Source organism: Coenobita brevimanus, chromosome 21, assembly GCF_032717465.1.
Source record: "Coenobita brevimanus isolate Jiangsu-jjx chromosome 21, ASM3271746v2, whole genome shotgun sequence".
NCBI classification, from domain to species: domain Eukaryota; kingdom Metazoa; phylum Arthropoda; class Malacostraca; order Decapoda; family Coenobitidae; genus Coenobita; species Coenobita brevimanus.
This window is the reverse complement of record NC_136974.1, coordinates 15,755,268-15,774,787: the sequence shown is the minus strand read 5'-3', so window position 1 is coordinate 15,774,787 and position 19,520 is coordinate 15,755,268. Positions and strand designations below refer to the sequence as shown.

At 41.5% G+C, this 19,520-nt stretch overlaps 1 protein-coding gene across 1 annotated transcript in view; it reads left to right on the top strand.

Moving 5' to 3' along the window:
- jus (EB domain-containing julius seizure protein) overlaps positions 1–19,520 on the top strand; it is a 690,978-nt gene that overhangs the window by 524,792 nt on the left and 146,666 nt on the right. Inside the window, exon 3 of the mRNA XM_080266641.1 lies at positions 12,315–12,464. Within this exon, the coding sequence (XP_080122767.1) occupies positions 12,315–12,464 (150 nt within the window). The remainder of the gene's footprint in view (positions 1–12,314; positions 12,465–19,520) is intronic.

Genomic DNA, 19,520 nt, shown 5'->3' with positions numbered 1-19,520 from the left:
GAATTTTGCCACTGATCTTTGAGTTACAAAAAAAAAAAAAAAAAAAAAAAAGGTATACAAGATGCTTTACTACACACTTTCCGTGAAGCTACCGTGGCTCCTTGTAACCCAGTTTCGGCGTAACCCAAGTCGTTTCATCACATGCAATACGAGTAGGTCATGTTTATCCTTCCTATCTACCTACGTTTTTATGCACTTCAAGGTAAATTTTTGACCAGATAGGACAAGAGATAGCCTTCAGCAACCTCATCACAGCAACAGACCCTTCCTTAGTACAATAAAATCATCTGACTGCAGCAAGAATATATTACGAAAAATATATCATCATATTAAAGGGATCAATACGAAAGGAGGTAGTGGTACGCCTTCCCCGTAACGCAACCCCGGCAGCGTATAAGCCATTATTGCCTGAACTCGAGTCGTTTCTGAGAACTGGCAGTACCCGTCGCTTCCTGGCTGCGTCATTTGTGTTGCGTTCTTGCTATTACCAGACGATTTTATTCAGATTAGGAGATTCTTGTCAAGACGAAAGGAATAGCTGCTTTACCCCGTTCACTATTAAAAATCCAAAGTTTAATGAAATTGTCTGAAGTCAGCAAGAATAAATAGGCGGCACTGTGGTTGAAGGGATAAGAACACAACAGCATCCATCTCTCCCTGGGTCCTCATGCCTACGTAAGTCACATTGATTTTAACAGCTTCACCATCATCTTGTACCTAATATTGATGTGTTACTGCCACCAGGTAAATGTATTGGGCTTTGAGGAGACTTTTCAGATTGTAGGGGGTCGTTTTCATCACTGTTAACTTGTCCCTTACTAGAGGACTCTATTAAACCGAGTAATATTATCTGGCAGCAGCAGGCATCAAATACTGGCCAAGTTCACATTAAATATCAGGACTAAGCTGCCTGGACTAGACCCTGTATCTTTCAGTTGGGAAAATAAAGGCTTGAGTGAATTATTATTATTATTATTATTATTATTATTATTATTATTATTATTATTATTATTATTATTATCATCATTATTATATATGTGACTGGTTTACGATGAACGAATCTTTTTTAATTAATTTCAGGGTAATTCAACCGATGAATGACATAAGTTCAAGAAACTGTATTCTTTATTAACATATTTAACGCAATCTTCCGGTGTTGCTGTTTGCTGATGATACAGTATTGTTCAGTGAAGATGAATGGGAGTTGCAAGGTTTGGTGAACGAATTTGGGACAGTGTGTAGGAGGAGGAAGCTGAAAGTTAATGTAAACAAAAGTAAAGTTATGGTGTTTGAGTGGAATGAAGTCACAGAGTGTGCAGTGAGGTTGGATGGTGAGGATATGGAGAATGTGAGTGCATTCAAGTACTTGGGTAGTGTGATGAGTAAGGATGGAACTTTGGGGGATGAAGTACGTGAAAGGGTACAGCAGGGAAGAAAGGTTGTTGGTACACTGAAAGCAGTGATGAGAAATAGGGAGGTGAGTATGGAAGTTAAGAAGTCACTGCATGATGGTATTGTGATCCCTACCCTGACGTATGGAAGCGAGGCGTGGACCTTGCAAGAGGGGAACAAGTCAAGAGTGAGAGCAGTGGAAATGAGTTACTTGAGAGGAGCATGTGGAGTGACGTGGAGGGACAGGTTGACGAATGAAGAAGTGAAGGAACGTTGTGGGGTAGATGTGGATGTGGTTGAAAAGATTAGGAGAAATACACTGAGGTGGTTTGGACATGTGGAGAGAATGGAGAATGAAAGACTGACTAAGAGGGTGTATATAGGTGAGGTGGAGGGAGGGAGAGGGAGGGGTAGACCGAGGATGAGGTGGAGGGATGGAGTTGAGAGGTATATGAGGGAGGGGGGGGTGAGTTGGGGGGAGGGGAGTCAATGGTGGGTGACAGAGTGACTTGGAGGCGTTTTGTCTGCGGCCACCCTTTGCGGGATTAGGGCGTCGGGCTATAGATAGATAGATAGATAGATTTTTCGTTTTTCTTTTTATGCCAGTCGTAGCCCAGAGCTGAACAAGAATATGTACAGTAAATACAATCATGTGTGTGTCACGGGGGTGGGGGTAGGTGAGGAGGTAGACAAGGATGTGTAGATATGACCATGCGTGTTGTGCATGTGTGTGTGTGTGTGTGTGTGTGTGTGTGTGTGTGTGTGTGTGTGTGTGTGTGTGCAGAGGGAAAGTAGGTGGGTGGCTGGATAGACAAATATGTGTGGTTACGTCCATGTGTTTTTGTGTGTGTGTGTGTGTGTGTGTGTGTGTGTGTGTGTGTGTGTGTGTGTGTGTGTGTGTGTGTGTGTGTGTGTGTGTGTGTGTTTGTGTGTGTGTGTGTGTGTAGAGGAAAAGTAGGTGGGTGGGTGGGTAGACAAGTATTTTTTTTTTTAATGTGTCCGACTCTGGCCATAGGCTTCACAGCCTGCTCTCAAGGCCCAGTAGTCCTCCTACACACCATACACCTCTACTGTACATGTCACCACTTCGGCGCTAACACGCACCGTCCATATTGAATACATGCTAGGGCTGTCTCAAACAGGACAGGGGTGTTGGGGGTATTTTTACGTGTCGGCGGGCCTTCTGGTAGATCAGTAATGTCTGATTTTAAGAAATTCAAATCCTTAAACTGTTCCCTGCCCCAGCGGGATTTGAACCTGGGTCCGGTATAACTGCAGGCCACCTCTCTACCTATTGAACCACCACGTTCATGTGTTTTGTATGGGGGAGGGGGTGAAGGTGACGGCAAGGCTGAATAGAAGCGTCCCTCTGTTTTTATGTATGCATATGCTGAATTATGCACGGATGCAGATGAAGCCATTGTGTGTATGCAGGTGAGTGGAGGCGATGATATACAGATACGCGTATGTGGTGTTTATCAGTGTGTGTGTGGCAATCGGTGGCTGAATGTGTGAGTTAAGAGGCAGGAACCAGAGCCATGGACCCCCCCTGTGTTGATGTATGTTTTCTCTGGCATTTGTGCGTGTCTGAATTGTAGTGTTTGATTTCTCTGAGTGCAGCAGTGTGTGTGTGTGTGTGTGTGTGTGTGTGTGTGTGTGTGTGTGTGTGTGTGTGTGTGTGTGTGTGTTAACCCTTGTAGACAGATGATGGTCTTTCTGTTTTGTCCTCATTACTTTCACACGCCTTTCTTTAGCTTCGTAGAGACCTTTACATCTGAAGGAATTAGATTAACGCTTCCGTACAAAAGGCATATTCTAAGTGCCTCAATCATTGTCTAGAAATAGCAAGAATCTTTTAATATCATCCTATTCAGCATGTTAAGGTGAGTTTTTCTGCTTGTGCATGAATATTTGCCGAGAATGTGTGTGTGTGTGTGTGTGTGTGTGTGTGTGTGTGTGTGTGTGTGTGTGTGTGTGTGTGTGTGTGTGTGTGTGTGTGTGTGTGTGTGTGTGTGTGTGTGTGTGCAATTATGCGTACATGCGTGAGTACTCCTAATATGTACTGTGCGTGTATGTGACTCCAATGTGCATGAGTGTTTGTGTACTATTAAAGTATTGCTGTATGCGTTTTTATATTCACGTGAATTGCCAGTGTGTGTGTGTGTGTGTGTGTGTGTGTGTGTGTGTGTGTGTGTGTGTGTGTGTGTGTGTGTCTCTATATATATATATATATATATATATATATATATGTGTGTGTGTGTGTGTGTGTGTGTGTGTGTGTGTGTGTGTGTGTGTGTGTCTAGTATTAATAAATGTATGTGTGTATAGTGTAAATATATGCATGTGTATGTCAGTGTATGTAGGTGTGCGTATGTGTCCTGCTGCGTATACACGTGTGTGTCGGCAGACCCTACTTTCTTCACCGCCAACATGAAGACGGCAGCTTTATCTTGGTGAACCAGTATAATTAAGGCTTGGTTCACTCTGCCTCCCTCTACGTCTGTCCCTACTGTATGTCCCTCAGTCTGTCTCTCTTGTCTGTATTTCTCTCATAAATAAATAAATAAACAAATAATTGTATTATATGTTCATATATAACTTATGTACATATGTATATATATTACATTCATAAATATGCATATATATATTTATATATATATATATATATATATATATATATATATATATATATATATATATGCAGAAGCCATAGGCCAGTAAGATTGTCTCCTCCAAGAAAAACAAAAACAACATAACAGAGAGCTAGAATTAAAGATCATTAAATTTCGAGATGCCTGGACACACTGAGTTTGATAGACTGAAGGTCATAGGCAGTATATATATATTTAATGGACATAAATACGTATATATATGTATATATGCATATTTTTATTTACAGTATTTATATACACCTATAAATACATACATAGTATATATATATATATATATATATATATATATATATATATATATATATATATATATATATATATATATATATATATATATATATATATTGCCTTCCTTTTTCTCGGCGTGTATAGTTTCTGTCTTCCAATTTTCTCCTTTTTCACCATCTCTCCATTTTCCTTTCTACCTTCTCTGCCTCTTCCTCCCATCCTTCAGTCTCTACATTTCCTCCTCCCTCTCCTTTTTTTCCCGCTTCTCCTCTTTTCCCTTTCCTCCTCCGTCTTTCTTCTCTTTCCTCTCCCCCTCCCTCTGTCTCCCTATATCTTCTTTCCTTCCGCTCTCCCTATCTCTCTTTCCTCCCTTCCCCTCATACGTTTCTCCCCTCTTCTTTCGCTTTCACTAATTCATATGCATCGACTTCCCTCTTTCACGTTATCTTCATTTCACCTCCTCTTCCTCCTCCTCCTCCTCCTCCTCCTCCTCATCCTCCTCCTCCTCCTCCTCCTCCTCATCCCCCTCCTCCTCCTCCCCTTCTTCTAACCCTCTATATCTCAGCTTCTTGGTCCATTCCTTCCCTTTTTCCTTAATCTATTCCCCACCCTTAACTTTATTACCTCCATTTCCTTTTTACTATTTCCTACCTTCCTTCCTTGTTTCTCCTCCTCTCTTCATGCCACCTTCCTTCCCTCCGTCCTTCTTTACTTGCTTACTTACTTGCATACTTCCTGCCTTTCATTCCAGCCATGTCCTTCCTTCATTTCTATCTTTCTCCTTTCCTCCGTGCATGTTTATTTCGATCTTTCCTTCATTGTCTCTGTTCGTTCTTTCATATTCTTTTATCTGTTTCTCCATCCTTCTTCTCTTTGCCCTCCTACCATTTCCCTTCCTATCCCATCACAGTCTTGTGCTTTCTCGCCCCTTCCCCTCCTCCTTCATTTTTCCTTCCTTTCCTCTCCTTTTCTCTCATCCATTCTTGTTTTTTTCCTATCATTATTCCTTCCTTCTTTCTTTCCTTCTATCCCTCCCTCTTTCCTTTCCGTTTTTTCTCTATTCCCGTTCCTTTCTTTTGCCAACGATGTTTTCTTTTCCTCTGTCTCCATTCTCCTTCCCCCTATCCTTCACTTTCATCCCTCTCCTTCTTTCTCTTTATTTTTCTCTCCCTCCTTGCTTCCTTCCTATCGTCCTTCATTCATGTCCCTCCTTCCTAATTACCTATTTATCAGTGCCTCCTTTCACTTTTCTCCATCGATTTCTGAGCTTCCTGCTCTCTCTCTCTCTCTCTCTCTCTCTCTCTCTCTCTCTCTCTCTCTCTCTCTCTCCCCCCCCCCCCAGCCTTTTCTGAATACGCGAATGCGTATGTAATTCTCGGCAGTCTTATGTGTAGGTTATGTGTGTGTGTGCGTGTGTGTGTAATGCACTGTACCGTCAGCGCAACTCTACGTGACCGCGCCAAAACAAACATGTGCGATATAAGTAAAATTCCTCATAGCAACCAAAATACAGTTATTTTTATCTGAACGCCCACCATCATCATTTTACTTGTTGGCGGGGTAACCCTTGCGTTTTTAGATTTCCAAAGACAATCTGGAACACAATCAGGGAGATTCCTAAGGGTACTAAGGGAAATATTGCTCCTTGCACAGCGAAGGGCATCCTGCAAGTTGATCTCTGTAGACGTGTCCTCGTGTCTTAATTTGCCTTTGACGATGGCCAAGAGGTTTTCATTAAATGAAATATCAGGACTGCCCCCTGGCCAATCAGGAATCCACTCCACCTCACTTGTGCAAAACCAGATTTAGTCAACTTTGAGGTATGCTGCAGCACTACGGCATCAGTCTTCACAAAGCAGTCAGCCAAGCGGTCATTTAAAAGGCGAAGACAAACGTCTTTGGTTACTTTCTGGCCTGTATGGAGAATAATAACGTCGGTTAGTCCTTGATAAGATAAATCCCTTACACCATAAGGGAAGCAGGATTCTTGACAGTCTTTACTGTAAACCTGGGTTGCAGACATCCGACTCTCCACCAGGCCACAACTACTTTCCTTTGGTGTCACTAATACAAAACGTGGATTCATTGGTACATAAAACACATCTCCAGTCATATGCAGTCCAGGAAACGTATTTCTCTGCAAAAGCAACTCTTTCATTTTTTTCGCAGGACATCGGTAACAAGAGGCGTTTTCCTGGCCGTCACCAAGTATTTCATTCCCTTTTGTATGGTGGTCTGAGTAGCTCGTATACTCACGTCTTGGAGCAGAACAGGATTTTCTTCCTTCAGTTGTCTGGCAGTAAGGGTGGGGGGTTTTATTCAGTTGACGCTAAGAACTGCGACTACTCAGGGAGATCTTAGTTGTCCACCCCTTATGTCTGTAGGAGAGTACCTCTGATTCCCCTGGGGGCTTGAAACTGTTGACTAATTGGCGTACCGAACATTTATTAACACTGGTTTGGTCAATTATCTGACATTTATTTGAACCTATTTTATGACACCCGATAACTCGTAGAATGTTATCGTAACTTGTAAAAGGCTTATACATTTGTTAACAAGCGTCACTGTTAATTTAAACACGAAGCGCACGAGGAAGGAGGGGAGGCCATTTACATGAGACAAAACAGACTGACATTCAAAAAAAGTCCCTTTAACTATTTAAACTGACTGTTAGTGTCATTCAGGAGGATAAATGCAGAGGCGGGAGATTAGCTGCAAGTAGTCATTTTCTCTCTGGCAATTTTTTACTGGTTGCAAGAGCACGAGTTAACTTATACACTGGAGCAGGCCTCCTCAGTTACTTTCTTTGAAGGTCCAGCCACACTGCCTTCTTCTCTGGCAGAAGTCTTGATGAAATAAACATTATTAAATTAATAAAAAAAAATATGTAAGAGAACTCACTTTCTTCCTTTCAGGCTACATACGTAATTAGTACATCGAAATATAATGGAAAAAATCGAACTGTTTTGAGATACTACCCTGTGAGCACTCTTAAGATTGTTATTCAGTTGATATAGGTTTACAGCTATTCTTTCATGTAGTATGAGCACTATCAGATTGTTAAATAAGACATGCGAATCCATTCACAACACTGCCACTCCTCTTCACCTATCAGAAAGAGAAAATGAAAGTTTTCTCTGGCAGAAACCGCTATTATCCTCATAAGATAATCACAGTCACTTTAACACCACCACAACCACTTCACCACCATACCGTCAGCCTGTACCAGTCAAATTCTTTTCAACCCACCATTTGGACAAACTAATCACCACTAAACTGTGGCCACATGTGCAATTTGCTACCTACAGCATGCACAAGATACAGATAGATATAAAAAAAATGTTGATAATTATTTTAACCTTAATCTGGAAGAAACTGTTCGAAAACTTTGATTCTATCATTTCAGCGAGATACTGAACATCCAGATAAGGAAGTCAATAGCGTTCACACCAAAACTCGTCGCAGTATGGATTCGGACTGCGGTCCGGCATTTGAGCACTGTTAGAGCGTTGGACGGAAATGAAGCGAGGGTATGTAGCTAGAGGAGCGTTGTGTGTCCCCACCGTAAAAGAGAGTAGGATACAAGCAACGAACTAAGAGGAGTAGCAACTAAAGGAGCAGTGAAAGACGGAGATAGGTATGCAGCACTGCGGCGAACAGAGAGACTGAAGGCAGTCAGTAACAGGAGGAAGTAGATGAGACGAAACGCCTTCGACTCATCTGTTTACAAGCAGTGTAATATGTGGTGAACCCACTGCACATGAGTTTGTGTGTGTGTGTGTGTGTGTGTGTGTGTGTGTGTGTGTGTGTGTGTGTGTGTGTGTGTGTGTGCGTGTGTGTGTGTGTGCGTGTGTGTGTGTGCTTCTTTTGTGTGAGACTGTGCATACGTCTCAGTGCTTGTGTATAAGCATGCCTGATTGCAAACGTGTACTTGAATCTAGTGGTTGCCTTAATATTAGACTGTGTGTGAACTTGTGTCAGTGTTTACTTCCGGAATTGTGTGTGCGTATGTGTTCCACTGTGTGTGTGTGTGTGTGTGTGTGAATGCATGCATGTTTCTGTTCAGTTTCTGTATAGATAGATAGATAGGTATATAAACAGTTTGACATGTTTGCAGTTTCTATATATATATATATATATATATATATATATATATATATATATATATATATATATATATATATATATATATATATATATATATATATATATATATATATATATATATGTGTGTGTGTGTGTGTGTGTGTGTGTGTGTGTGTGTGTGTGTACAGTTCTATGGGTATAGTGTTTCTTCTAGATCCGTGTGTGGTTCTGTGTGCTAGTGTGTGAGTGTGCTGTATGTGTCAGTGCTCATGTGTGCATGTGTGTTAGTGCGTGTGTAAGTGTCTGTGTGAGTGGGTGTAATGCCTAATATGTCTGTATGTAAGTTTGTGTATGTCTGCAAGTGCCCATGTGCGTGCGTGTAAGTAGTTGTGCGTGAGTGCGTGCGTGCGTTAGTGGTGGCGCCTCTAGTCAATATTCGTGAATTATTTGTCTGGTTCAGCGGGTAAGTAGGTAGGAAGGTAAGTAGACTGCTTGTTCAGTAAGTAGATAGCTTGGTAGGTATGGAGGTGTGTAAATAAGTGTGTAGGTTAGTAGGGAGATTTGTTGGCAGTTAGGTAGGTAGGCACGTAGGTAAGTAGCTAGGTGAGTTAGTAGTTTGGTAGGCAGATACGTTTCCAGGTAGGTAAGTAAGTAGGTCGATAGTAATCAGGTAATTTGGCACATAGGTTGTTACATTGGTTAGGTAGGTTGGTAGGCAGATAGGTAAGTAGGTCGGCTGGTATATGTTATTAAGTAGGTAGGTAGGTAGGCATAAGTGGTAGAAACATATGTAGATAGGCAGGTATGTAGGTTAGATAGATAGGTAGGTAGGTAAGCAAGTAGAAAAAAAAGAAACAGGTATGTAGTTGGGAGGTTTTTGGAAAGTATGCAGGTAAGTAGGTAGTTCGTAGATAGGTAAGTAGGTAGTGAGGTAGGTAGGTAGTTGGTAGGCATGTTAGTAGGTATCTAATTGGTAAGTTGGTACGTACGTAAACAGAAAGAAAGGCAAGTGTGTTGGTAGGGGGGATGGTATGTAAGCTTCTATTTAGGTAGGTGGGTAGATGTGAATGTTTATATACAGGCAAGTAGATAAGCTGATAGATAGGTAGGCAGGCAAAGAGGAACGGAGGGAGGGAGGGACTATGCCGACAGGTAGGTAGGTTGACAGGTAAGAAGCAGGAAGGTAGTGCATTAAATAGATATGTAGGTAGACAGGTAGCTTTGTAAACAGGTAAGTAGGCAGGCAGGTAGGTGGTATATTAGGTAGATAGGTAGGTAGGCAAGTTGCTTAGTAAAGAAATATATCAGTAAGCGGCGGTAGGTTGGTAGGTAGGCAGGTAGGTAGATAGTATAGTAGTTGTACAGGTAGACGGGTCAGGAAGTGGGTGTGAAGAAAGAAAGAGACAGAAACAGACAGGTAAGAGTAGGAAAAGGAAAGAGGACGATAAAAAGGCAGTATAAAGGAAAGAGACAGACAGACAGACACACAGACAGACAGCAGGCAGACAGGCAGAGAGAGAGACAGAGATGCAGGCAGACAGACAGACAGACAGACAGACAGACAGACAGGCAGAGAGAGAGAGAGAGAGAGAGCAGGATTACAAATAAAATGCTTTAACATTACGAAGAGGCGAAACTTAAAAGATCAAGAAAAAGGTCAGTTTAGCAGAAGACTCTCGGAACACAGATCTACTTTGTTCACTTTTCTTAGGAATTAGATTTACCCTTTAGGTGCAACCTGTCAGTTGTGTATTGTACTTCAACTAATTACAGGCTATTTCACAGCAGAACTTTGGGGACAACAAAAAGGTTAAACTGTATCTCTATCTGCGTTGCAGTTGAAAGTTAAAAATTTTGTACACTGGTATAGTCCAAGCTAACGCCAGACGACTTTACTGAACTCACTGAAACTCACTCCAGCCAGAGAATAAAATATTGAGCTTGTAATGATTTCGAAACAGTGTTTGTACTTACATCCCTCAACTGCCACTGGTACAATGGGCAGTGTCCACTTCGTGATACCATGTCCTTAGCGATTTGTTTTACATATCACACCTTAACTTCCATTTAAATGTTGCTAATGAAAGCCACATCAAAATAAAGGGAGAAGTACATATTTCAATATATTCTTGGTATCTCCAGGCGGTTTTACTTGGTTGGAGAGTTACTTATGGAACTGGAGAGGGCTGCACATAACCATCGCGAATCCATATACTGCTGTAAGACCCACCTAAGCTGCACAGGATTGTCTAATAGTAACAAGGATATATATATATATATATATATATATATATATTTATTTATTTATTTATTTATTTAAGCCATGGAGCTGAAGGGGTTCTGATGTAATGTGTAAAATAAATCGCTAAAGTAAAGATAGTAGGAACTCATCCATGCCAGAGAGAAAACACAGCCCTTTGCTTGCATTCTTCTCCCTGTAAGGCAGGCAGGCAGCACTGGTCTATCTACATACCTTCACGCAGTCTCCATCCAAGCCTCTGATGCAAGACTTACCGGCATGCTCAGATTTTCATGTACACACCTGGCCAACTCTGAAATAATCCTCCTCAGTCTGTCTTTTTCCTTGCATAATCCATCAGTTTTTCTAATGCAGTGTAACTGAATGAGACATTTTGACTCCCTTTCATATGGATTTTTATTGAGGGGAAGAGAGAGAGAGAGAGAGAGAGAGGGGGGGGGAGGGAGGGAGGAATAGTGGCGAAAATTCTTGGTAACCCTTTGCCGAGTACAAACGTGCATCATTACCGAAAATAGAATAAGGCGTCATCGTGGCGAAGGACGTAACTCATTTAGTATGATGGCGCCTTTTGTGTTTTATTTTTGCTTCCACCAGACAACTGTACTGAGCTTAGGATGGGACAGTGGATAGTGATGGTGTTAATGTTGAGTGTTTACAACGGCTATAATGTATCTCTGCTAAGTTTAATCAAATCATCTGCAGGTAACAAGAATGGGTGTAAATGACGTCCTGGTACTGAAGGGCTTATTGGTGATTGCTTCTAACCACCTTGCTCAGTGTTTTCCTACGCTGCATAAAACCCATCGGCAGTAACACGATTAAAATATTCTTGGTCATTTGCAGTGAAGTGGTTGAAACAGGATTCCTACTGTCTTTTTATAATTTATACGATACATTCAGAACAAGATACCTGGTAGGAGAAGTACTTGAACATGAATGTTGTAAGCCTTTACGGCCGTTATTCCCTGACTCAAATGCATAAATTCATGTTGAGTTTATATATATATATAATGTACCGTAATAATGACGTACTGGTACTATTCCTTGTTAGTGTATTGTTTGTGATTACATATATTCATCTGGTGTGTATCTTTCCTGCAGTGTTTCACTGAGGCGTGTCAACTTTCCGTGGTGTCGCTTTTGCCTGTTTTTCCTTATTGGTGAGTCATGCTGGAGAGACACATCGTCATCCTAACCACATTTCCCTCCATTACATGGAATGGGAGGGATCTAGATTTAAGAAGAAGAATGTACAGAGTAGGAGAGCTATCAAGAGTGACCAGTGGAAGTATATCTGTAATACGGTGTGGGAAACCTCTTGTTTTCTCTCCTGCTTTAATATCGGTAAAGTGAAACTGATTCATTCTGTTAATATTTACAGTATGCCGGACCATGTAACGACCGTATGGTGTGTGGGATCGCTGTGTCTATGAAACTGTCCACCGCAGGAACAGATCCTATGGGAGAACGTCCTAAAGTTTGTGTGATATGTGTTTCTCTCTCTCTCTCTCTCTCTCTCTCTCTCTCTCTCTCTCTCTCTCTCTCTCTCTCTCTCTCTCTCTCTCTCTCTCTCTCTCTCTCTCTCTCTCTCTCACACACACACACACACACAGTTTATCTGGCCGCACCGTCCGTATAATGCAGTGTAGTAACCCCTGTCTGTGCTCCTTCCGCAGCTACGGAGGCCCCCGACGATCACATCCCGTGCACCAGCCCCGAGGACTGCCAGGGACTGGTGAACAGCGTGTGCGACACCAGCCTCAGCCTGTGTACCTGCCCCATAGACTACCCCCTCAGAGACGACGAGAATGCACACTGCTTGAAAGGTCAGTCAGCAGCACGTGTTCTCCCCTATCCAGAAAAGGCAACACCATTTTATTCAGCTCTGAGTGAACCCTGGCAGCCTAACGTCCTTGTTCAGAGACGTAGACAGTGAACGCTTCTTGAAAATGAAGTTAACCCTTTGACTGCTGTTTCACTAGACTTGACAATATAATTTTCTGTGAGGCCAAATAAAATTTCTAGGGACAAGAGTTAGTTAATCATTCCACTTCAGTTATAATATTCTCGTGTTAGTCTGAACGAATTTCTCAAGTTCACCGACTGCAGGGAATGGATCAGTTGGCCAGTACGGTGCAAGCTCAGAAACGATGAGAATTCTTACTATTTGAAAGGCGTGTTTTGGTCACAACGTCCCTTGTATTTATTCCAGCTTACCATTGACCCACTCATGTTACCTGATCTTAAATTTGACTCTCCGTTATCTTGTTCTTGTTTTTTCTTGGAGGGAACAATCATGGGGTCACCTGGCCTTTGGTTCCTTCTTTCTTGCATAAAAAACAACTTGATATTCTGTTGCCTAAGCACAACAATCCTTCAACATGCCACACACTTTGGCGCTAATACCCACCTCCCATACTGAATACATATTATATTAGGGTTGTTTCAGTCAAGTGTCCTGTCATTGTATTAGTGGCAGTGTTGCTGGAGTCGGAATCGTCTGCTTTAACGAGTTCATATAATCAAACCTATTCTACCTTGGCCGGGATCGAACTCCAGTCCATTCAGAAAGCAGATCACGTTTCTAACTACGTGAACACAAGGGACAGGAACGGAAGGGAGAGCAAGGAGAAAGAAGGAGGGAGCATTAAGAAAACAGGAAGATGAGAGAGGAAAGGGAAGGAGGAAGAGCTAGAAGAGGAGGAAATGAAAGGAAGAGGAAACGGAAGGAAGAGAGAGTCCTTCCTCTCCATTTCCGCCCATCCACTTCACCCTGATGTACTCTACTAAGCAGCACTTCGTTTTCCACTCCCAAAGAAAAACTCGTGAGAGAGAGAGAGAGAGAGAGAACAACAACAATAACAACAACAACAAGAAAGGGGAAAGAAAGTAGAGGATAGCGAGGAAAAGGAAGAGGGAGAGGAAAGGAGAGGAAGGAAGAAAGTAGGGGGAAGGAGAGGAGGGAGGAAAGTAGGGAGGAGAGAGAGGAAAGTAGAGGGGAAGGACAGGAGGGCAGAAAAAGCAAGAAAGAGTAGGTACAAATAAAGAAGAGAAGGGATGAATGTGAAGGAGAGGAAGGGGGAAGGAGAGCAAATAAGAAGGTAGAGAAAGGAAGGAGAGTAGGAAAGGAGAGAGAAAGGAAGAGGAGGAAAGGAGAGAAGTGACAGAAATAAAGGAAAGAAGAGGGTGAGAGAGAAAGAAGGCAGGGAATGGAGGGAGAGGAATGTGGAAGAAGAGAAGGAGGGAAGGAGGCATAAGAGAAAGGAGAAAAGAAATGAAAGTAGGACGGGAGAGGGGAGAGAAGAATTAGTGAATGATAAATCGGTAAATAAAAGAGAAGGAGCGGATGTGACGCAAGAGAGAGAGAGAATGACCAGAGAAAACCAAGACAGAGACAGGGAAAGGATAAGGAAAGAAAAGGAAGGGAAAGAAACAAGAAAAAAAAGAAAGCATGAAAAGATTGAGAAAAGGATAGCTGGGTAAGAGAGAGATGTTTGTTGCTGTTGTTAAGATTTATCCCCCTGCCTTAACAGAGTGGACACGGGCAATAAAAGCCCCTCAGGGGGGCGGAGAGAGAGGGAAGAAACGAGTAGAGGAGGAGGAAAGAAGGTAGAAAAGGGAAATGAGAGAGAGAGAGAGAGAGAGAGAGAGAGAGAGAGTAATGGCTTCTCTTTTTTCCCGCGAGGCTTCATCACCACCCATACACTTAAACATGACAAGAAAATAATGCAGCTCTTAAGATATGCAGATTTAGTGGGGAAGGAGAGGAGAAGGAGGAGGAGGAGGAGCAGGAGAAAATAGGGGAAGAAGTTGGGGAAAGAAAGAAGGAGGGAAAGTATGAGATTGGGAAAGAAGGAAGAGAGAATGAGAGAAAAAAAAACTGGGGGAAAGTAAAAGTTCAAGAAGGAAGGGAAAATGAAGTAAAGGAAGGAGATGAGGGGGAAGAAATGAATGTAGAAGATAGGAAAAAGAGAGGAACGGGGATAAAGGGAGGAGGGAAAAGAAGGAGAAAATTAAGAAATCCGGAGAAGAAAGAAAGGAAGGAGAAAGGAGTAAAAGAGTGAGAGAATAATGGGAAGGAGCTGATGGAAGGTAGCAAAATAAACGAAGGAGAAATAAGGGAAAAAGTTTGGAATGAAGTTTTGAAAAAGCGATGAAAGAAACAAAATAATAAAAGACGGCTGAAGGAGCGTACAATAAAAACAAAAGGGGTCGAGTAATTAATATATGTAAGGATGAATGGATGAGTAAATGGAGAGTGAGTCATCCTGTCTCGGCTACCTCCCTTTCCTTGGGGGAAGCAGCCTAGGTATATAGATAGATAGATAGACTTAAGTAGTACAAAGGAGTACAAAGGCATGCGAACAGTAACAGACCTACTGGTCCTTTCGCGGCTGTTTGTTACAGGATAGGTTATAACTAACGTAACTGTTCTATTTGTCAAAGACAAGGATAGGAGAGCAAAAGGGCTCCCCCCACCCACTAAACCCTCAAACCGAAGCCGGCAGGATATAGTGAGAAGGAACACCGTGGAGCATAGAATAGCTTTCATGGAAATTTCATAGGAAATTATGAAAGGAAACCATATTCTGTACTGTTTACCCTGCAGTGGAAACATACCGTGCTAACTTAAGAAACATGTTGTTGTTCTATGGTTACTGATACGCCCTGCCTGTCTTGAACTGCAAGATATCTTAATTCATAACTGATATTACTCAGAAGTGAACATGCTTTGCTAAGGATTAGACGACAAATACATATCCAGGCGTTATTTAAATGTAAGTTCCGTATCACAGTTAATCACATAATGAGGCAACTTATTCCATGAGTTTACAACACTGTTGAAGAAGTGCTTAGCTTCGTGTGAATAGAAACGATTGCAATCGATTTTATGTACATGGCCTCTAATATAAATCGACCAGTCTCCTGTGAAGTGCTTTTCAACAGCCATATATCATGTCCTTTGAAGATTTTGTTTACTCGAATTAAATTCCCTCGTGGTCTGCTCTTAGTTAAGGTAAACAGGTCCATTGCCTCTAAGCCTTCCTCGTATGGTGTATTTCTTTATCTTGGTATCATTTTTGTCACCCTTCGCTTTCTCAAGTTTCTCCACTTTTTTGTTTGTTTTTTTAAGTTACAGTAAGACAACCAGAAGTGGGAGCAGTACTCCAAATGCGGGCGCACTAAGGAATTATACAGGATGAGGAAATATACGAATTAGAAAGGAAGAAGTGGAAAAAGAAAGGGAGAAAAAGACGATGACAGAAAGGAATGATGGAAAGGAGGGAAAAGAGAAGTGAGAAAAGGTAAAAAGTAAGACTTGGAAGGAGAAATGACAAAAAAAAAATAACAGCCATGAAGAAGTGAAGGAAAAGGAGGAGAAACATAAGAGAGAAAGCAAGGAAAGGGGAACAGGGCAAGAAGGAAGGGTTGGATGGAAATAAATGAGAAAAAAGAAAGAGAGGAGGGGAGGAAGGGATGGAAGGAAGGAAGAAAAGCTAGGAAGAAGAGAAGGGCAGAAGCATAAAATGGCTGGAGAGGGATTAAAGAATAAAGGGAAGAATAGGAAGGGAAAAAATCAAGGAAAATGGAATGAAAGAAAAGAGAGGAAAGTTAGAAAGAATACATAGGAGGAAAAAGGAAGAGGAAAGGAGGAAGAAAGAAGAAATTAAACAGAAAAAAAGACTGTGAAGGAAATATGGAGTTATATGATAGGATAAAAAACAAAAAGGCGTAAATGGAAGGAGGGAGGAAAGGGACAGAGAAGGGTTGAGCAAAGGTGCAAGGAAGAACAGCGAGGAAGACGAGACGAATAGAAACATGAGAGAGAGAGAAAGAGAGAGAGAGAGGGGGGGGGGGAAGAAGAATGTGAGTAAGAAATGGAAGGACAAGCCACAAGAGAAAGAATGTATAGAAAGCTGAAATGAAAAGACAAAGATATAGTAAACAAAGGAATGGAAGGAAAGAAACAAAATAAAGTGAGTGGGAAGAAGGGATGAGAAGAAAGGAAGGAATAAACGAATAAAGGGAAAAATAGAGGAAGGAAGGAAGGAATGGAGGAAAGAATGGAGGAAAGGATGGAAAAGGAAGAAAGAGGAATGAAGAAAAGGGGGATTAGAAAAACAGAAACGAGAAATGAGTGGGGGGAGAAAGAATGGAGAAAAGAAAGGGTAGAAGCAAGGATAAAAATAATTATTACAAGAAAAGAGAAGTATGAAAAACTGACTGAGGTAATAAAATGAAGAGTAAGGCGCATTTAAGAAGGAGGGCATGGCAAGCAAAGATGTAGAGACTGGAAGGAAAAGTGGTATGCGTGAAGGACTGAAAGAGAGAAAAGCAAAGGAGAAGAAATTACTAGATGAGATGAGAAGAGGCAGAGAGGATAATAACAAATAGAAAAATAGGGAAGGCGAGCGAGGAAGAGCAGATGTTACACAAAAATAGGGGTTTAAAGAAGGATTGAACGAGGCAGGGAAATGAGAAAAGTCAGATTAAATGAGATGAACAGGAATAAGGAATAGAAAAGGAAGAACAGAGAAGGGACAGAAGAAGAAAGAAAAAGACACGAGAGAGAATACATGAAGGGAAGTACGGAATGGGGAGGAAGGGAGAGAGAAATAATAGAAAGAAGGAAGAGGAGGGAAAAGGAACAAGAAAGAAAACGGAGGATTTAAGGGAAGAGATGGGAAGAAGGGAAAAGAAGATGTAAGGAAGGGAAAGGGAGATATTGAGAAGAAACAGAAGGAAGGAAAAAGGAAGAAAAGAATGAAAAAGAGAAGAAAGAATTGAAGGAAGAGAGTATGAAGAGGAGAGAGATGAGATGGGGGGAGAGGAGACTGGAGGAAGCAGAGGAGACGAAAGGAGAGAACGAGGAAGGAAGATCAGTCGATTACCCACTAACTCCATTAAGGAGAGAGAGAGAGAGAGGGGGGGGGTAAGCGAAATAAAAGAGATAAAGATTTTTTTTACAGAAACTGAATAAAAGAATGAAAAAAAGAACAAACTATTGGCCAAAGTAAAGGACCATGCATAAAAAACGTAAATGAAGAACGAAAGGCAAAACAAAAGAAGGGATAGGAAGACTGATAAGGAGTGTAAGAAGAAAGTTGAGAAATACAGTAGACAATGGTTTTAACCTCTTTACTCCAAATACGAGTTCTTTCCTTCGGTGATATCTCAAGGCGAGTATATTCAGTATAGGATAGACTTTCTGAACTTGTGGGTTAGGCAGAGCGTCCAGTAATCCCTTCACTACAAAATCTGTCTATTAAGATGAAGATTATCGTCTGTGGCAAGAATATATTAAAAGAATACATTGCCAACCTCAAGGAGATTATAAGAATGATGAAGAGAAAAGATAAATAAATACCTAACGGAAGGAGTCAAGGAAATGCAAGATTGTCAGAGGGGAAAAAACAGGAAAGAAGGAACTGAAACAGGGTGGGAAGAATGTGGAAAAGACGAAGTGAGAGTAACACACACACACACACACACACACACACACACACACACACACACACACACACACACACACACACACACACACACACACACACACACACACACACACACACACACACACACACACACACACACACCATTGTATAACACTGATTTCCTTCTCTATTTACATTTAAAGAGAGTCTGTTCCGGACCAAAAGTGCTTCATGCTAAGAGTGTGCACAAATATTCAGGGTGTGTGGGTATAATTCATTCACTGACAGAGAGAGAGAGAGAGAGAGAGAGAGAGAGAGAGAGAGAGAGAGAGAGAGAGAGAGAGAGAGAATAAAGTGAAAATATGAGAAAATAAGAGAATAGATCAATAAGAAAAGGGTGAAGAGAATATTATGTTGAAAGACGTGAAAAACTGTGAGAGAAGTTAAAAATAAGAGGGATAAAAAGCTGAGGAGAAGAAAAGGTGGTTTCAGTGTTCTTTCACTACGCCATAAAAGTCAAGACTCACCCTGGGCTGTGGAGGGAGAGAGAGAGAGAGAGAGAGAGAGAGAGAAGGGGAAAACTTTGTTGAAAGGATGAGGAAGGGAAGAAAGTGGAAGAAAATGAAGGATGGAGTGAATGAGAGAAGAAAACAAAGGAGGGAAAAAGAAAGAGGCTGACTGAAGAAAAAAGGAAATGAGGTGGGAGGCAAAAGTGGCTGTAAGCAGGAGCGAGAAAGAGGTGGGGATGAAGAGGGTGCAAGGGAAAGTAAACATCAACACACCTATTGATTCTTTTCAGACACCTTGTTGTACTGACGGCCATGGTTGTGCTATCTTTTGTATGAGTCTAGTTGAAGGTTCCTCTCATCCAAATACATGTATTCCTTCCGCCTCAGCTGAATGGAAAAAAAATACAAAATAAAAGAGTACGATACTGGGCATGTAGAGCAAAACAAAGGAAACCTTTGGTAGTCGCATTAATTCAACCATATACACCACCCCAGTACTCCCCAAAATGTGTCCTTTGTCTCTGGACATATCCCTTAAACAAACCCCAGAGGCAATCCAGATGCACACCACACTCACATTAGACACTGTAAATGCATACGAGACACGCCACAAATACCGTCCAGCCCTCCAGACACCCCAAAATTGTGACGCTAATAAAACACTGGTTACAACTTGCCAGATTTCATCCCTCGTGAAGGTACAGTGACTCGTAAGTGAATGTCACAATCAGAGACACAGGTTTTAGCCGCCCTTGTGGATGTGGCAACAAGTGTTATCCCTTGGCACTTTACAACTTCAACCAGCTGACGTATAATGTAATTTATTCTTGCTGTCACCAGATCATTGTATTTATCTTAGTGACTATGTTTTGTCATGAATCGATTATTGAAGGTTATATCTAGTACTAGTTCTGAAAGTCTCTCCAAAGTTTACTAA